The sequence below is a fragment of the Epargyreus clarus genome, unplaced genomic scaffold (genome assembly GCF_041222505.1).
Source record: "Epargyreus clarus isolate Ecla_fem2 unplaced genomic scaffold, WU_Ecla_fem_2.2 ptg000005l, whole genome shotgun sequence".
Classification (NCBI taxonomy): domain Eukaryota; kingdom Metazoa; phylum Arthropoda; class Insecta; order Lepidoptera; family Hesperiidae; genus Epargyreus; species Epargyreus clarus.
In genome coordinates this window covers 13,965,676-13,977,948 of record NW_027332213.1, presented here as the reverse complement: position 1 = coordinate 13,977,948, position 12,273 = coordinate 13,965,676, and the positions used below count along the sequence as shown (strand labels likewise).

The 12,273-nt window shown below is 29.3% G+C and overlaps 1 protein-coding gene across 3 annotated transcripts; it reads left to right on the top strand.

Moving 5' to 3' along the window:
• The first annotated feature begins 1,195 nt into the window (after positions 1 to 1,195).
• On the top strand, positions 1,196 to 12,261 carry AP-1sigma (AP-1 complex subunit sigma-2). Of its 3 annotated transcripts, none has more exons than XM_073073270.1 (5): positions 1,196 to 1,427; positions 2,109 to 2,287; positions 2,811 to 2,919; positions 3,436 to 3,573; positions 8,667 to 8,998. In XM_073073270.1, the coding sequence occupies exons 1-5, from the start codon at positions 1,425 to 1,427 to the stop codon at positions 8,709 to 8,711; spliced, it is 474 nt and encodes a 157-aa protein (XP_072929371.1). In that variant the 5' UTR covers positions 1,196 to 1,424; the 3' UTR covers positions 8,712 to 8,998. The 3 variants fall into 3 exon arrangements, with proteins under 3 accessions (XP_072929371.1, XP_072929372.1, XP_072929370.1); XM_073073271.1 differs by lacking the exon at positions 8,667 to 8,998 and adding an exon at positions 5,311 to 5,477; XM_073073269.1 differs by lacking the exon at positions 8,667 to 8,998 and adding an exon at positions 11,194 to 12,261 and having other exon boundaries at positions 1,198 to 1,427.
• Positions 12,262 to 12,273: the final 12 nt, after the last annotated feature.

The following is a 12,273-nucleotide window of genomic DNA, read 5'->3' as shown; positions in this document are numbered from 1 at the left end:
TGAACAACAATCCAGAAATAAATTAAAATTAATGTATAAAAAACGGCTAAAATTTGAAAAGATGATCCAAATATCAGATGACCAGATTTAATACTTTCAACGCTTACAATAGTGGCTAATATAAAAGAAACTATCATATAAAAAATCATGGATAATAGGTAAATTATAAACAATTTTTCTACAAATATTATCCCTGCTACGATTAGTATAACGTGGCATGAGAAAACACACAGTCCAAGCATACCATATAAATATTCTATTATTGAAGCTTGAGTTGATTGTAATCCATGGTTCATAAGCAGGTTCTTGCCGATGGGAGTAGCCAGATACAAGCACACAAATGTAGGAAGAATACCTAAGAAAGCAATAATAAAAACACCCGTTTTTATATTAATACAGTAACAACACTTGTCCAATACAGGACAATAAGCTAAAAGATTATTGGTCATTTTTTATATAACAAGACAAACAGTTTTCAAATATCTTGGTTCATGATTACATTGTGGCTCAATAAAATGTTCCTTATTGTTAATGATAATTATGAAGAAATTACGTATTTGCTTATTCTGATATTTTAGAAAGAATTGTATAGTTCTTTATGCTTATACGTTGGCGTTTTAAAATGTCATTTACTAATGTTTTAATGTCACACCACATATTCAATCGTTCAAATTTATACAAAAAAATAAATCATGTTAACCGTATGTTTATATGACTGCAGCTATATTGTAGAATATTTATTTATTTTAAAATAGAAAGGGGATTTAATAATAATTTCAAGCAGCACTAGTGCCACTCTATTTGCGATTCAATGATCTAAAATCTAAATCATAATATTTGCTTTCAAGCGAAAGTGTTTACCGAATAATCGATATACCTAGGTGGCATTAATATTAATATTACCTATATAGGTTACTATACTTTTTGAATATTACTCTATAATATAGCATTTTATGCAGTAACTTCTTAACAACACAGTAAGTTCATGTACATATACAACTTTTTTACCATAATAAGCTGTATGTTACTCAAGCATTTATTATTTATTCCAATATATTTTATAGTAATTATATTTTATCCAAATAAATATGATGAATTTCATCATATTTCTCATATATTATTTTACTCTTTGATGAATTTTGACTAGAGGCAACTAGATTATCACTACGTCAAAGCCGTGACGTAATTTTGTCGTTGTCATCTTTATTCTTTACCTGTCGCTTGTCATTTAATTTTTTTGCATTGTGCGTGTATCTTAAGCCTGAAATTGTTTTTTTTACTGATAATGCAGTGCGTTAAGCAAGTTTGCACTAATTAGTTAATACTTAACAGTTAATAGAGCTAGTATGTGATCAAAGTTTATTTTGGTTACAATTATACATTCCATTTTTGAGGATCCCTGTTCGAAGGAGTCATCAATCAAAATGGTTGGTAATCTCTTTAGTACCATATTCAGTCAAATGCTAATGGATCGCTTACTTAAGTGATATTCGTGTATTTAAAATATCCAACGAGTACCCTGCTTAGCCACATCTGCCCAAATCTAGTTTGCCTGTAGTATGCAAACTATGTAGTCCTTATGTTTAGCGTGTGATTAACTCATTATTTCATACTTCATCTTAAGGTAATCATTGGACCCGTATACTTATTGCCTTATGTTCTATGCTATAACTCCTTGTTTAATAAGTTCACATGGACACTACAGGTAATACAGAACTTATACCATTTCCAATCAACCTCTAGACATGAAAAAATTGGGTCTAATAGTAAATTTACGAAAAATAATCACTGAATAATGTATAACTTATGTTGATGTTTTTAGTAAAAGTTGTATGAATACTATTCTAATTACATCATAATTTATTGTATTGCTGCAATAATTAAACTTATAATGAAGAAATATAGGTACAACTTGCAATAACACTATGCATATAACATGCATAACATACTACATGCTATAAAGTACATTTAATAACAGTACAGTACAGTTAACTACTAGGTTTATTAGATTATTATTTTAAATAATTAAATGTAACTTGTTGAAAATAATAAAGTTAAAAAGTTACTACTAGGTGTACTTTTGGTAATTCAAAATAATAATTTTTCAGATGCAATTCATGCTACTATTCAGCCGGCAAGGCAAGCTGAGGTTGCAGAAGTGGTATGTGGCACATCCCGACAAACTGAAGAAAAAGATAACCAGGGAGCTGATCACCACAGTGCTGGCTCGGAAGCCAAAGATGTGCTCGTTTCTTGAGTGGAAAGATGTCAAAGTTGTTTATAAAAGGTTATATATTTTTTCATGTGATAGAAGTAGTAAATGGTTATCGGGCCTTCTGGTGTTAAGGTACATATACTTAACAGCCATATATTTGGCCTAGTTGAAAATTTCACTCTGTATAGTCCTGGATTTGTATACCAATTTTGAAATAAACTTAGATAAAATTGCTTCAAGTTAATGAGAGATGTATTATTATGTATTAGTTGGTCTTGGGGATCACATAACCGTACTGACAGGTCACGATATGTGGGCACTGGAGTATATACAAGGTTCTTAACCCCTATAACCTATCATAAGAATACCCCTTAGGATGACATTGCAATATAAGTAACTTATTACTGTAATAATAATGTTGGCATAGTTAATACAATCTGTAAGAAAATATAAGTATGTAAGAAATAGTAATTATATAAGAAAATATTATCTTTTTCATATATCTATCTTTTGATTGTTGATACTAACTGGAAATGATTTTAATTTCATTACATACAGTAAAATAATTATGATAGTAATAAAAATACATTTTTAGGTATGCATCCCTGTACTTCTGTTGTGCAATGGAGCAAGAGGACAATGAGCTGCTGACTCTGGAGCTGATCCATCGCTATGTGGAACTGCTAGATAAATACTTTGGCAGTGTAAGTTTTTGTTTTTTTTTTATTGCTTCTATATTTCAAATAATTAATTGAAATAAAAGTGCTTTAAAAATCTGGAATTCATCTTGGTACAGAATTGTTAACAATATTTTTTACTATTTTCTTAAGTAATTGTTTAAATTTTACTCTAAAAACATGACACCATTTATAATACTAGGTCAGGTAACTAATTTGCACATTGGAATTTTTAATAAATAGTATTTCTGGGTAATTCATAAGTCATCCTGTCAATTGTAAAATAACATAAACATATGCACTCACAATCCTGCAATGCTACGTTGGCAGCACAGTGGACTGTTGCGAAGAAAAGACTTGAAAAGTTTATTAAAAAATTATAAACTTGATTTAGAGTAATTCTCTCCCTAGGAAATTATGCAGAGGGAGCATTCGAAACAACCAAGCCTTGGGCTAAACTCCCTAATGATAGGGTCATTAGAAACCTTAGCAAAATTTAAAATACTATGCTCCTTATATTAATTAAATATCATTAAATTCCAGGTATGTGAGCTGGACATAATCTTCAACTTTGAGAAGGCATACTTCATCCTGGACGAGCTGGTGCTGGGCGGGGAGCTCCAGGAGACCAGCAAGAAGAATGTTCTGAAGGCCATCGCTGCACAGGATCTGCTGCAAGAGGTCAGTAGCCAGGACAATGAACTTGTGTAATCTGTGGCACTTTGCAACTTTGTGTTGGGAGTGGTATTATGGATATATGGCATATTAATAAGCAAATCAATATTGATGTAAGATACTTATTATTATTATTATTATGAGGGTTTTACTCATGCCCAATTCTGGGCATAGTTTTTATTTATGTTGCTTCAATTTGTATAAAGTCCTTCTTTGGTTGTTGAATGAACTAAATTTAGTCCTTTTGAAAGTTGGCTATAGCAGATATTTATTTTCAAGCCCATTTTTGTTGGATTTGGCTTTTCAAAATTCAGACAGATTTCTTATTTACTGATAGACCGCCCATATGGTTTATCTCAATTTAAAAGTGTTGATTTAATATTCTTAACATAATACCACTCTCAACATAACACCATTCACGGATTAATGGTTTATGGGTCATTGGTTTTGGAGCAAATTTGTTAAACTTTCAATGCATCGAGGCTTAATTTTGTACTAAGACTTGCCTAATTTATAATTTTACTATTGTCTCATTTTAAGTCTATAAGGCGTTCATACTATTGTTTTGTTAGACACAGTTGGAAAAATATATTTAATTATATAATTTTTATCTATACATTATAACCTATACTATAAGATCAATAGTTATGTTCCTGAAAACTAATTCTAGATCTGATAGAATTTAGAACATATCTGACTAATAAATTAATGATTTGATTTTAGAAATTTATAATTAGAATAGCACACTGCAATAGAGGCTCTATTACTACATATCTACAGTAGATTGCTAAAACTTGAACATTTCCTATTAAACAATTGGTTCTAGTCAGATCTTCCTGACACATCGCTCTGTGTGAATAGTTAGAACTATCTTTATTAGATACTAATGTTACTTAGTAGGAATTGACCATTGCCAAGTTGGCTAAAAATTACTTTGAAACCATATACAAGTATGTGTTACAAATATTTTATAACAACATATAAAACTGTGTAAATTAGCCATTAAAATATAATTGTTATTTTGTTATTTTTATGTTATTAAAAAGAGCAGTATACATTTAAAAACATTAAAACCTTACAATATTCTCAATTGAAATTTACTAAAACTCAAGAATAAAATAAATAAAAAAATGTTCAGCCTATATCGTAATCATAATATCTAACCTTGGTAATTATTCATTTGATATATTTTGGTATAGCCTTTTCTCTAATTGATTTGTATTATACATATTTGTATATGGTCAAGTAAAATAATTTTTAACTCTCTCGGTCATGAAATTTACATTTAATTATAGCATAATGTGGACCAGTTTCATAGGACAGTGGCCTCAGTAGTGCCTTTTGATTGATATTAGATATTTTAAATATCATTAAAATTAATATAGGAGCACTGCCTATTGAGAACATGATATGTAAATCATGAGAACATATCAATAAAAATACTTATGAGCTTGTAATAGATGTTCTAATTAAAATTATGTGTGAACATAGATCAAAAATTCGTAATGTTTATATAGTGTGGTAGCTGGATGTTTTAAAAATTCATATCAAAATGATTAGGGCATAGTTTACATATAAAACAAGCTGAAATAATACTGCACACAAAACTTACTGTATATACATTAGTTTATGGTTTGCCAACGTGAGACAATCAGATACCTACTTCTCGGCTCCTCTATGCACTGCACAGCTAATATTGTTTTGTGTTTTGGTGTGTCGTTTGCATGCACTGGTGGCGGTCAGGACCTGAACGAAGGACTCTTGCACTGATGAACCCGACAGATAAATATGCTAATGTACTTATAAAGCTTCGCTTCTCACTCACTATACAGAATTTTAGACGCGTTGTACTTTCATAGAAAAGAAATCGGTATGAGTTGGAAATCATGTAGTTAGCATGGTATATTTCGTATTTAATATCTATAATTTACCAGCGCTTCAAAAACTGAAATATTACTAATAAAAGTGAAGGATATTATGTACAAAATTAATTTTAATCTTCTTAAAAAAATCTCATGCACTATTACTTCGAAATCTACCTCAAAATTATTATATAAATGTAATGAATCGTTGTAGCATCATGTTGAGTCCTTACAATTGTTCCATTGTATCGCCACTTTGTAACCATTATGCCAAGTAAAAGTTGAGTAGAAATTATATTTAGTTATATAGGAGTTTTTCTGAATTCAATCTTATGAAACATCAGATATTGAACTTGATGAACTATTATAAAGTTTAAAAAGTTTAGCAGTCTAAATGTAAGAAATAAAAATCGATGCGAAATTACTTGCATTTATACAAAAAGAAAATTAAAAGTCATTATAATACACAAGTTGACTCTTGATGTAGTTTATTGTCAATAGTATAATTTTAGAGTTGTTATTAAGACACTCATAACTCTAAAGCCCGAAAATAGGAACAATATGTATTTCTTATGCTAAATGTGTAAACATATAAGTGATGTTTACACTTTGAGGTATTTATTACACGTTTACATTTATTTACTAATTATGTACCCTTTTGCACTTACATTCGTCAAAATTTGAATCTGTCAAATTGCAACTAAAAATTAAAATAGAGCTTTATTTTATTTATTTAGGAAAATTAAAACAATTTACTGCTGATTATTGTGTAAACCACTTACATTAAAATGTTAAAAACAAACACTTTTTGGTGTAATAGCGACCACAGCAACAGCTCTTTATATGAAGTGTCCCAACTTTATATGAAGACCTATAATTGATTTCTTTACTTTTGCTATTTGTAGTGTTACAAATATATTATACATACCAAAAATAACCATAACCTTCAAAACAATGTTCTTCTTCAAAATAATCTTCATAGTTAAACACGTCGTTATTGTCCACCTGTTGGCCTAATACGCTAAAAAGTATTTAGACTCAAATTAAAAACATAAATATTATTTCATTTTTTTGAGTTTGCAGCTAAATTCTTTACCTCGTACAGTATTATTTTTGCTGCCTGTAAAACTTTGTTTGCCTGTGCTTATGTACGCATGCTGCTATTTAGAAAACATAATTGCTTATAGTTCCTATTTTTTATTGCTCAATTATAGCCCCATATTACTCAAACACAGAACATACATCTCATTACAAGACGCCAAATAAGCATAGTACATAAAATAAATATATTGTAAATTTATTTATTATGTAAAGTAGTAGTTTTTTGTAATTGGCACTTAGGTACTATCCACATGCTCATAAAATTTTGGCTTGTATTCAGTACTACAAATTGAATTTAAGTATACCATACAGCTTCATTGATTATGCTTAGTACTACCATCAGTTGATTTATTGCTGTCGTATTATTCGCAATCTACGTAAAGTTAATAATGGTGGTATTTACAAATACCTGAAGATTTGAGTAAAGTAAGCAGTGATCATACCTTTTTTCTAAACTATTAGTAAAAATATATTATAGTTAGCTGCAGTAAAATAAAACAACATTCTATGCTGGTCGCGTACAGTATCACATAAAATTCGCATATTCAAGTTATATACATCCATAACGTTTAAAATATATAGAATGTTAATATGAGTAGTTATATTTTATGTTCATTCTCCTAAAGTAACATAAATAATTATTGACAGTATTGAGAGCACTTTCACCAATATTGTCAATAATACTGATTGTGTTAAACACGCATTGGTACTGCATGTTCGTTTGTCATTCCAAAAAAAAATAGTACCATATCAAGACCAACCCGATTTTCAAGTTGAAATTGGTGCTACCATATACTTTCATTGTATCAAATATATTGTATTTATTTACATAGTGTTCGATTGTGAAATGAATAGTGTCGGTACTTGTATGTACATCGCTTTATATCTGTGTAGTTTAGCAATTGACAAATGTATCTTGTTTAGGACACTGCTTTATCAATTTATTAATTAGAACTTAATAATGAGTACCATCTTCTGTGCCATATAAACTTCTTATAATACGATAAAACAGTGTTCATATTTGTATTGTCTGGCTGTTTGCGCATTTAATGTAATGGGATGTCGAAATACATTGATTTTCAACTAAAATTCTGTTTTCTTGCATGAAAAACCTATTCCTATCCAAGTTGCCATAGCCCCAATTTGTAGTTTACCTTAACTTTTACGTTTTACGTTACGTTTACGTTACGGTTAGTTTACCTTTACGTTAAAAGTGAATGTTTGAACTATATAGATCCATTCCTTCAGTAGATGATCTTAAAGTTTGTTGGTACATTCCCACTAGTGAATGACATGCCTTACTCCTAAATCGGTATAGAGCATGTTCACATATTAATTCTTGATTATTCAAGAATATTTCATTTAAAAATAAATTGGTGCTATGGTTTTCCTATCAAGGTGTGGTTGTGGTCTTGGCAGCCAATTTATTGTGGCAAATTACTGCTTTTCAAATATTATCTGGTGTGGATTTGAAAAAAATAGCTATTTAAATTAACAGCATGCATATAAGCAAAAAACTAACATCAAATTGGTTTATTGTTTAATTAAATTATACAAATTGCAATCATATTTATCTTGCTGAAATCTCATGGCTGTTGGTATTAAATGAATAAATCAGTTTTTATTATGAAAGTTAAACAGAAATAATAATTTACTTTAATCAATCATTTACATTAATTTAATCAAATACCCTAGTAGTGAAAACACTTCAAAATATTTATTTCGTTACGTGTAATATACATGAAAGAGTTATATAATTTTATTTAAATAAATGAACAAAATATTATTTTCCATATTATCCAAAGTGAGTGAGTGATGACGTTTCTCCTAATGCTTAATGCTTACACTACATCAACATATTTATTATTAAATAATTTTAATACTACTTTAAGTGTAGTTAAACTTTACATTTAATTCAGTAGCATACATTTATCAGTAGCATAAAACTTAAATTGATATAAAATCGTATCTACTGAAAAGTTTTTCGTAGAACACTAATAAATTCAGTTCATTCCAATAAAATTAAACTAGTATGTTAAAATGGTATAAACTAGGGGTATACAGATGTGCCATACTTATTGGAGCCCAGAAATCTGGGCAATGTTTGAATAACCGTCGCGTTATGGGGTGTACTAGGACGAGACCGTGGACGCGGCGCTGCGGGAAGTGGGGCTGCTGTGAGGCGGCGGCGCGCGGGCTGCGGCAGTGAAGGGTCACGGAAGGGTTTACATTTCAATGTGCTTTTATTGTCTTAACTTGAAAGGCTGCTGTTGGATCGAGAATACCTGTATTTATGTTTCATAAGACACTGTAACCATGACGGAATAAAAGTAAAATTATTTTTTATCTATTGACATTTTGCTCATAACGTAAACTGAAGGACAGTAACATCTCGAATAACTATAAAATGAAATGTAAATGTATTTTGATTCCGACAACAGCCTTTTATAATTATGTAATTTATAATTAACTTCTTTTCAATTTGGTAAGAAAATAATTGTAAATTTAAATGTGCTAAAATTACTACTACTTCATTATGAGAATTAAATTTAACATACACCTTTGCATCGCGTGTTGCCATGTCAAAATAAATATACTATTGTATATAAGCGAATTTACTTGTTCCACGGTAAGAAAAATATAGTGTATTTTCAGCTCCTGTCGCTGTCTATTATTAGGTACATTTTTCTACTTAGCATAGTAGTACAGATTTTAAGACGGCAAATCTTTTCATAGTTCGACTTACAATGGCTCCACCGCCTCGCTCACTTGTGTCTTATATATATCACAGTGTTAAATCTGTTTTTCTTATTGTTTAAAGTATGTGGTATGTGTTCTTATGGTTTAAAGTAAAGTATGTAACACAAGCGTAGATTTCAAAGGTAGTATCACATCAGAAGCCCATATATTATATTATTGTGACCACTATATTATTTTCGTTAGCTACTTAAATTTTCTAAAAAAAAGTGTTACTTATATAAAATCATATTGAAAAGAAAAGCGCATAAAGTTAAAACCTTGACAAAAGCAGAATACATTAGACATTTATAAATTCGCATTTACATGGTAGTATATTAATCATAATTTATATTTTCTTTTGCCAATAGTATTTTTGAAGGATATTTCTATAAAACTGCTTCATTTATGCAAGGGTATAATAGCTATTTATTAAATCGCATAGAGTCATAAGAGTGTAAGTACTCTTGATACAATTCCATTTACCACACATAGTCATGTGTTACTTTGTATTAGGAAAATTTTACCTAAGTATTTTAATTTTTGAGAGATATGTGGGGAAACTTACTTGAACATTTAAATTCATTATTAAAAATCCTAAAAACAAAGGCTTCTGTCATTTAAAGATAAAATCAGATATTTTGTTAAAGTAAAATTAAAAACTATTGTTAACCAAAGTGGACCAAGTCTATTTTTCTTCTTATTATATTTTGACTACGAAGTTATATCAATTTTAACCGCTTGCCATTTATACATTTGTGTATAACAATTATTCCTTAAAATTACGACTAGGAAGACGGATTTTGAATTGCTGATGATGATATTAGTTATTTTGCCCCTGATGAGCAATTTATTACACCTTTCAGTCGCGAGTATACATTTATAATTTTATAATAATATAATAACCAGAATATGCTATGAATTAATTTTGATAGACAGTTTTCGACTAGTGTTCGAAATCTGACTATAATCAGTATAGAAAATTTGGGGCCCTATTTTGTAGCTCTATATATGATGATTATCAGCAGTTCAAAACCCCATCGTAAGTATTAAAATTATAAAATTCCTAAATATTTTAATAACTTCTTATAGTAAGCTAAGAGATATTTCAGTTGTCTTTATGAAATGTTTTATGTTTAGTTGGGCAATTATTTGCCAGATTTTGGAAATTAAATTTCGAATTTATTTTTTGTAGTTAGATTCTTAGCAGATTATTGTTCTTTTATTTTTTGTTGAATATCTTTAAATTTTATTTCCTGAAGTAATCTTTAATCTTCAAATAATTTGTATTTGTTGTTTTTATTATTTTTGTTTGTGTATTATTTTTAAATGTTGTTATTCCTATCATTTTGTGAATATTTAAATGAAATAACATGAAATATGCATACTTTTTTACTAAATCTATTTACTTGTGTTATCCTATGTGAGAAGTAAAATGGCAAAATTTCTGAATATTTTGATGTTTAATGTTTCGAATAAATAACTTTTTAAATGAAAAATAAAAGAATAAAATATCATTCTCAATAATATTTTGTGTAGTTACTAGCTGTCTCGCATAGGAAAACGTGACATGATACTTTTATACTAATATATTGATTCGCAATTTGAATAGTTGTTTTTGTCATAAACGCCCAAAAAAATGTTATATAACTAAGTATCTCGGTACTATAAAATACATATTATTTCCTGTAACCAGAGTAATGGCAACTATATATAAAATCTATCTGTTTTAAATGGAATAACAATTATGAGTTAATTAAACCTCAGCCAAATATATTAATTATATAGTAAATAACACCAAAATACATTGAAAATTTAGTGGAAAATCCTACTTGTTTCCAATAGTGATTTTCGTGGTGCCGATTAGCGATGGCTCGGTCTAACACGGCCACGAGCGACACTGGCTCAGTGATGACCCTTGTTGCAGGAGGAGACCCCGCAGGGCTTCTTCGAGGACCACGGGCTCGGGTAAGCGGCTGTACGAGGGGAGAGCAGCGGGAACGCGACACAACGTAGATTAATTAGACGTTAAAGGTAAATTTATGGTTTGTAGGACTTCTGTTCTTTAATATAAACTTGGAACAAAATTGTACCTAAGCATTTTTATATGTTATAAACATTTATATAGTTAGTATTCCGTACTTAAATTGTTTACCTTCAAACTGTTATTATATTGTACCTTTTACAAATATTATATTGTCCATTAGCTTAACACGACGTTATTTTACTCCATTCAATACATGTTTTGGTGCCATTAAAGGTCACATTTGCAATAGTGTTCTTTAAGTAAAGTTAAATGTTATAGAAAAAAAATAGTTATGTATAACTCGTTTCCCATGTTCTACGTTACGTTCCCATTTGAAGTATTAATTAATTTTAGGCTACGTTATTGATTTAGGACTGTTAGTTTAGTTTAATGTTGTAATCAGACGCATAATTCCACGCTTGTTGTGTTAGATACTATGTTACACTTGAGTACTTACGCTATATATTTTATATTTTCTAAGGCAATGATATTATAAGATGTTGTTTGTCTCTATTTAACTGATGTTGTTAGTGTTGTCAACAGTAAATTGTGCCAAAAGTTTAGACAAAATTTTGTATTATGAAGTGTAGTAGAAATGTAACTCGCTTCACTTTTAGGATAAAATATTCAGTGTCATTTTTCTTCTTTTTATCGAGTTGTGCAGGTAAAATATTTTGAATTATATAGATGCAGTTATCCTTACGGTATTAGCATTATTAATGTTTATCATTGACCGCTATTGAAAGTGTACATGTACCGTAAACCAAACAAACTTTTAATTACGTATTGATAAGATAACTCTTTGTTCAAAAATCATGTAAGCATTTCAATCTTTCCATATCTCGAGTCCATATCTATTCACCTTTTAAATTCTATAACTTTTATATTGGCCTAAAAGACAACTTCTAATATGTACGCTATAATAGAGAATATACTTATTTATATGAAATAAAGTATAAATTCAAGAAATGTATTTTTATT

Coding starts and splice junctions, on each gene's coding strand:
- AP-1sigma (XM_073073269.1), top strand. Junction 2,920..3,435: donor TAGATAAATACTTTGGCAGT/GTAAGTTTTTGT, acceptor ATTAAATTCCAG/GTATGTGAGCTGGACATAAT. Junction 3,574..11,193: donor CACAGGATCTGCTGCAAGAG/GTCAGTAGCCAG, acceptor CCCTTGTTGCAG/GAGGAGACCCCGCAGGGCTT.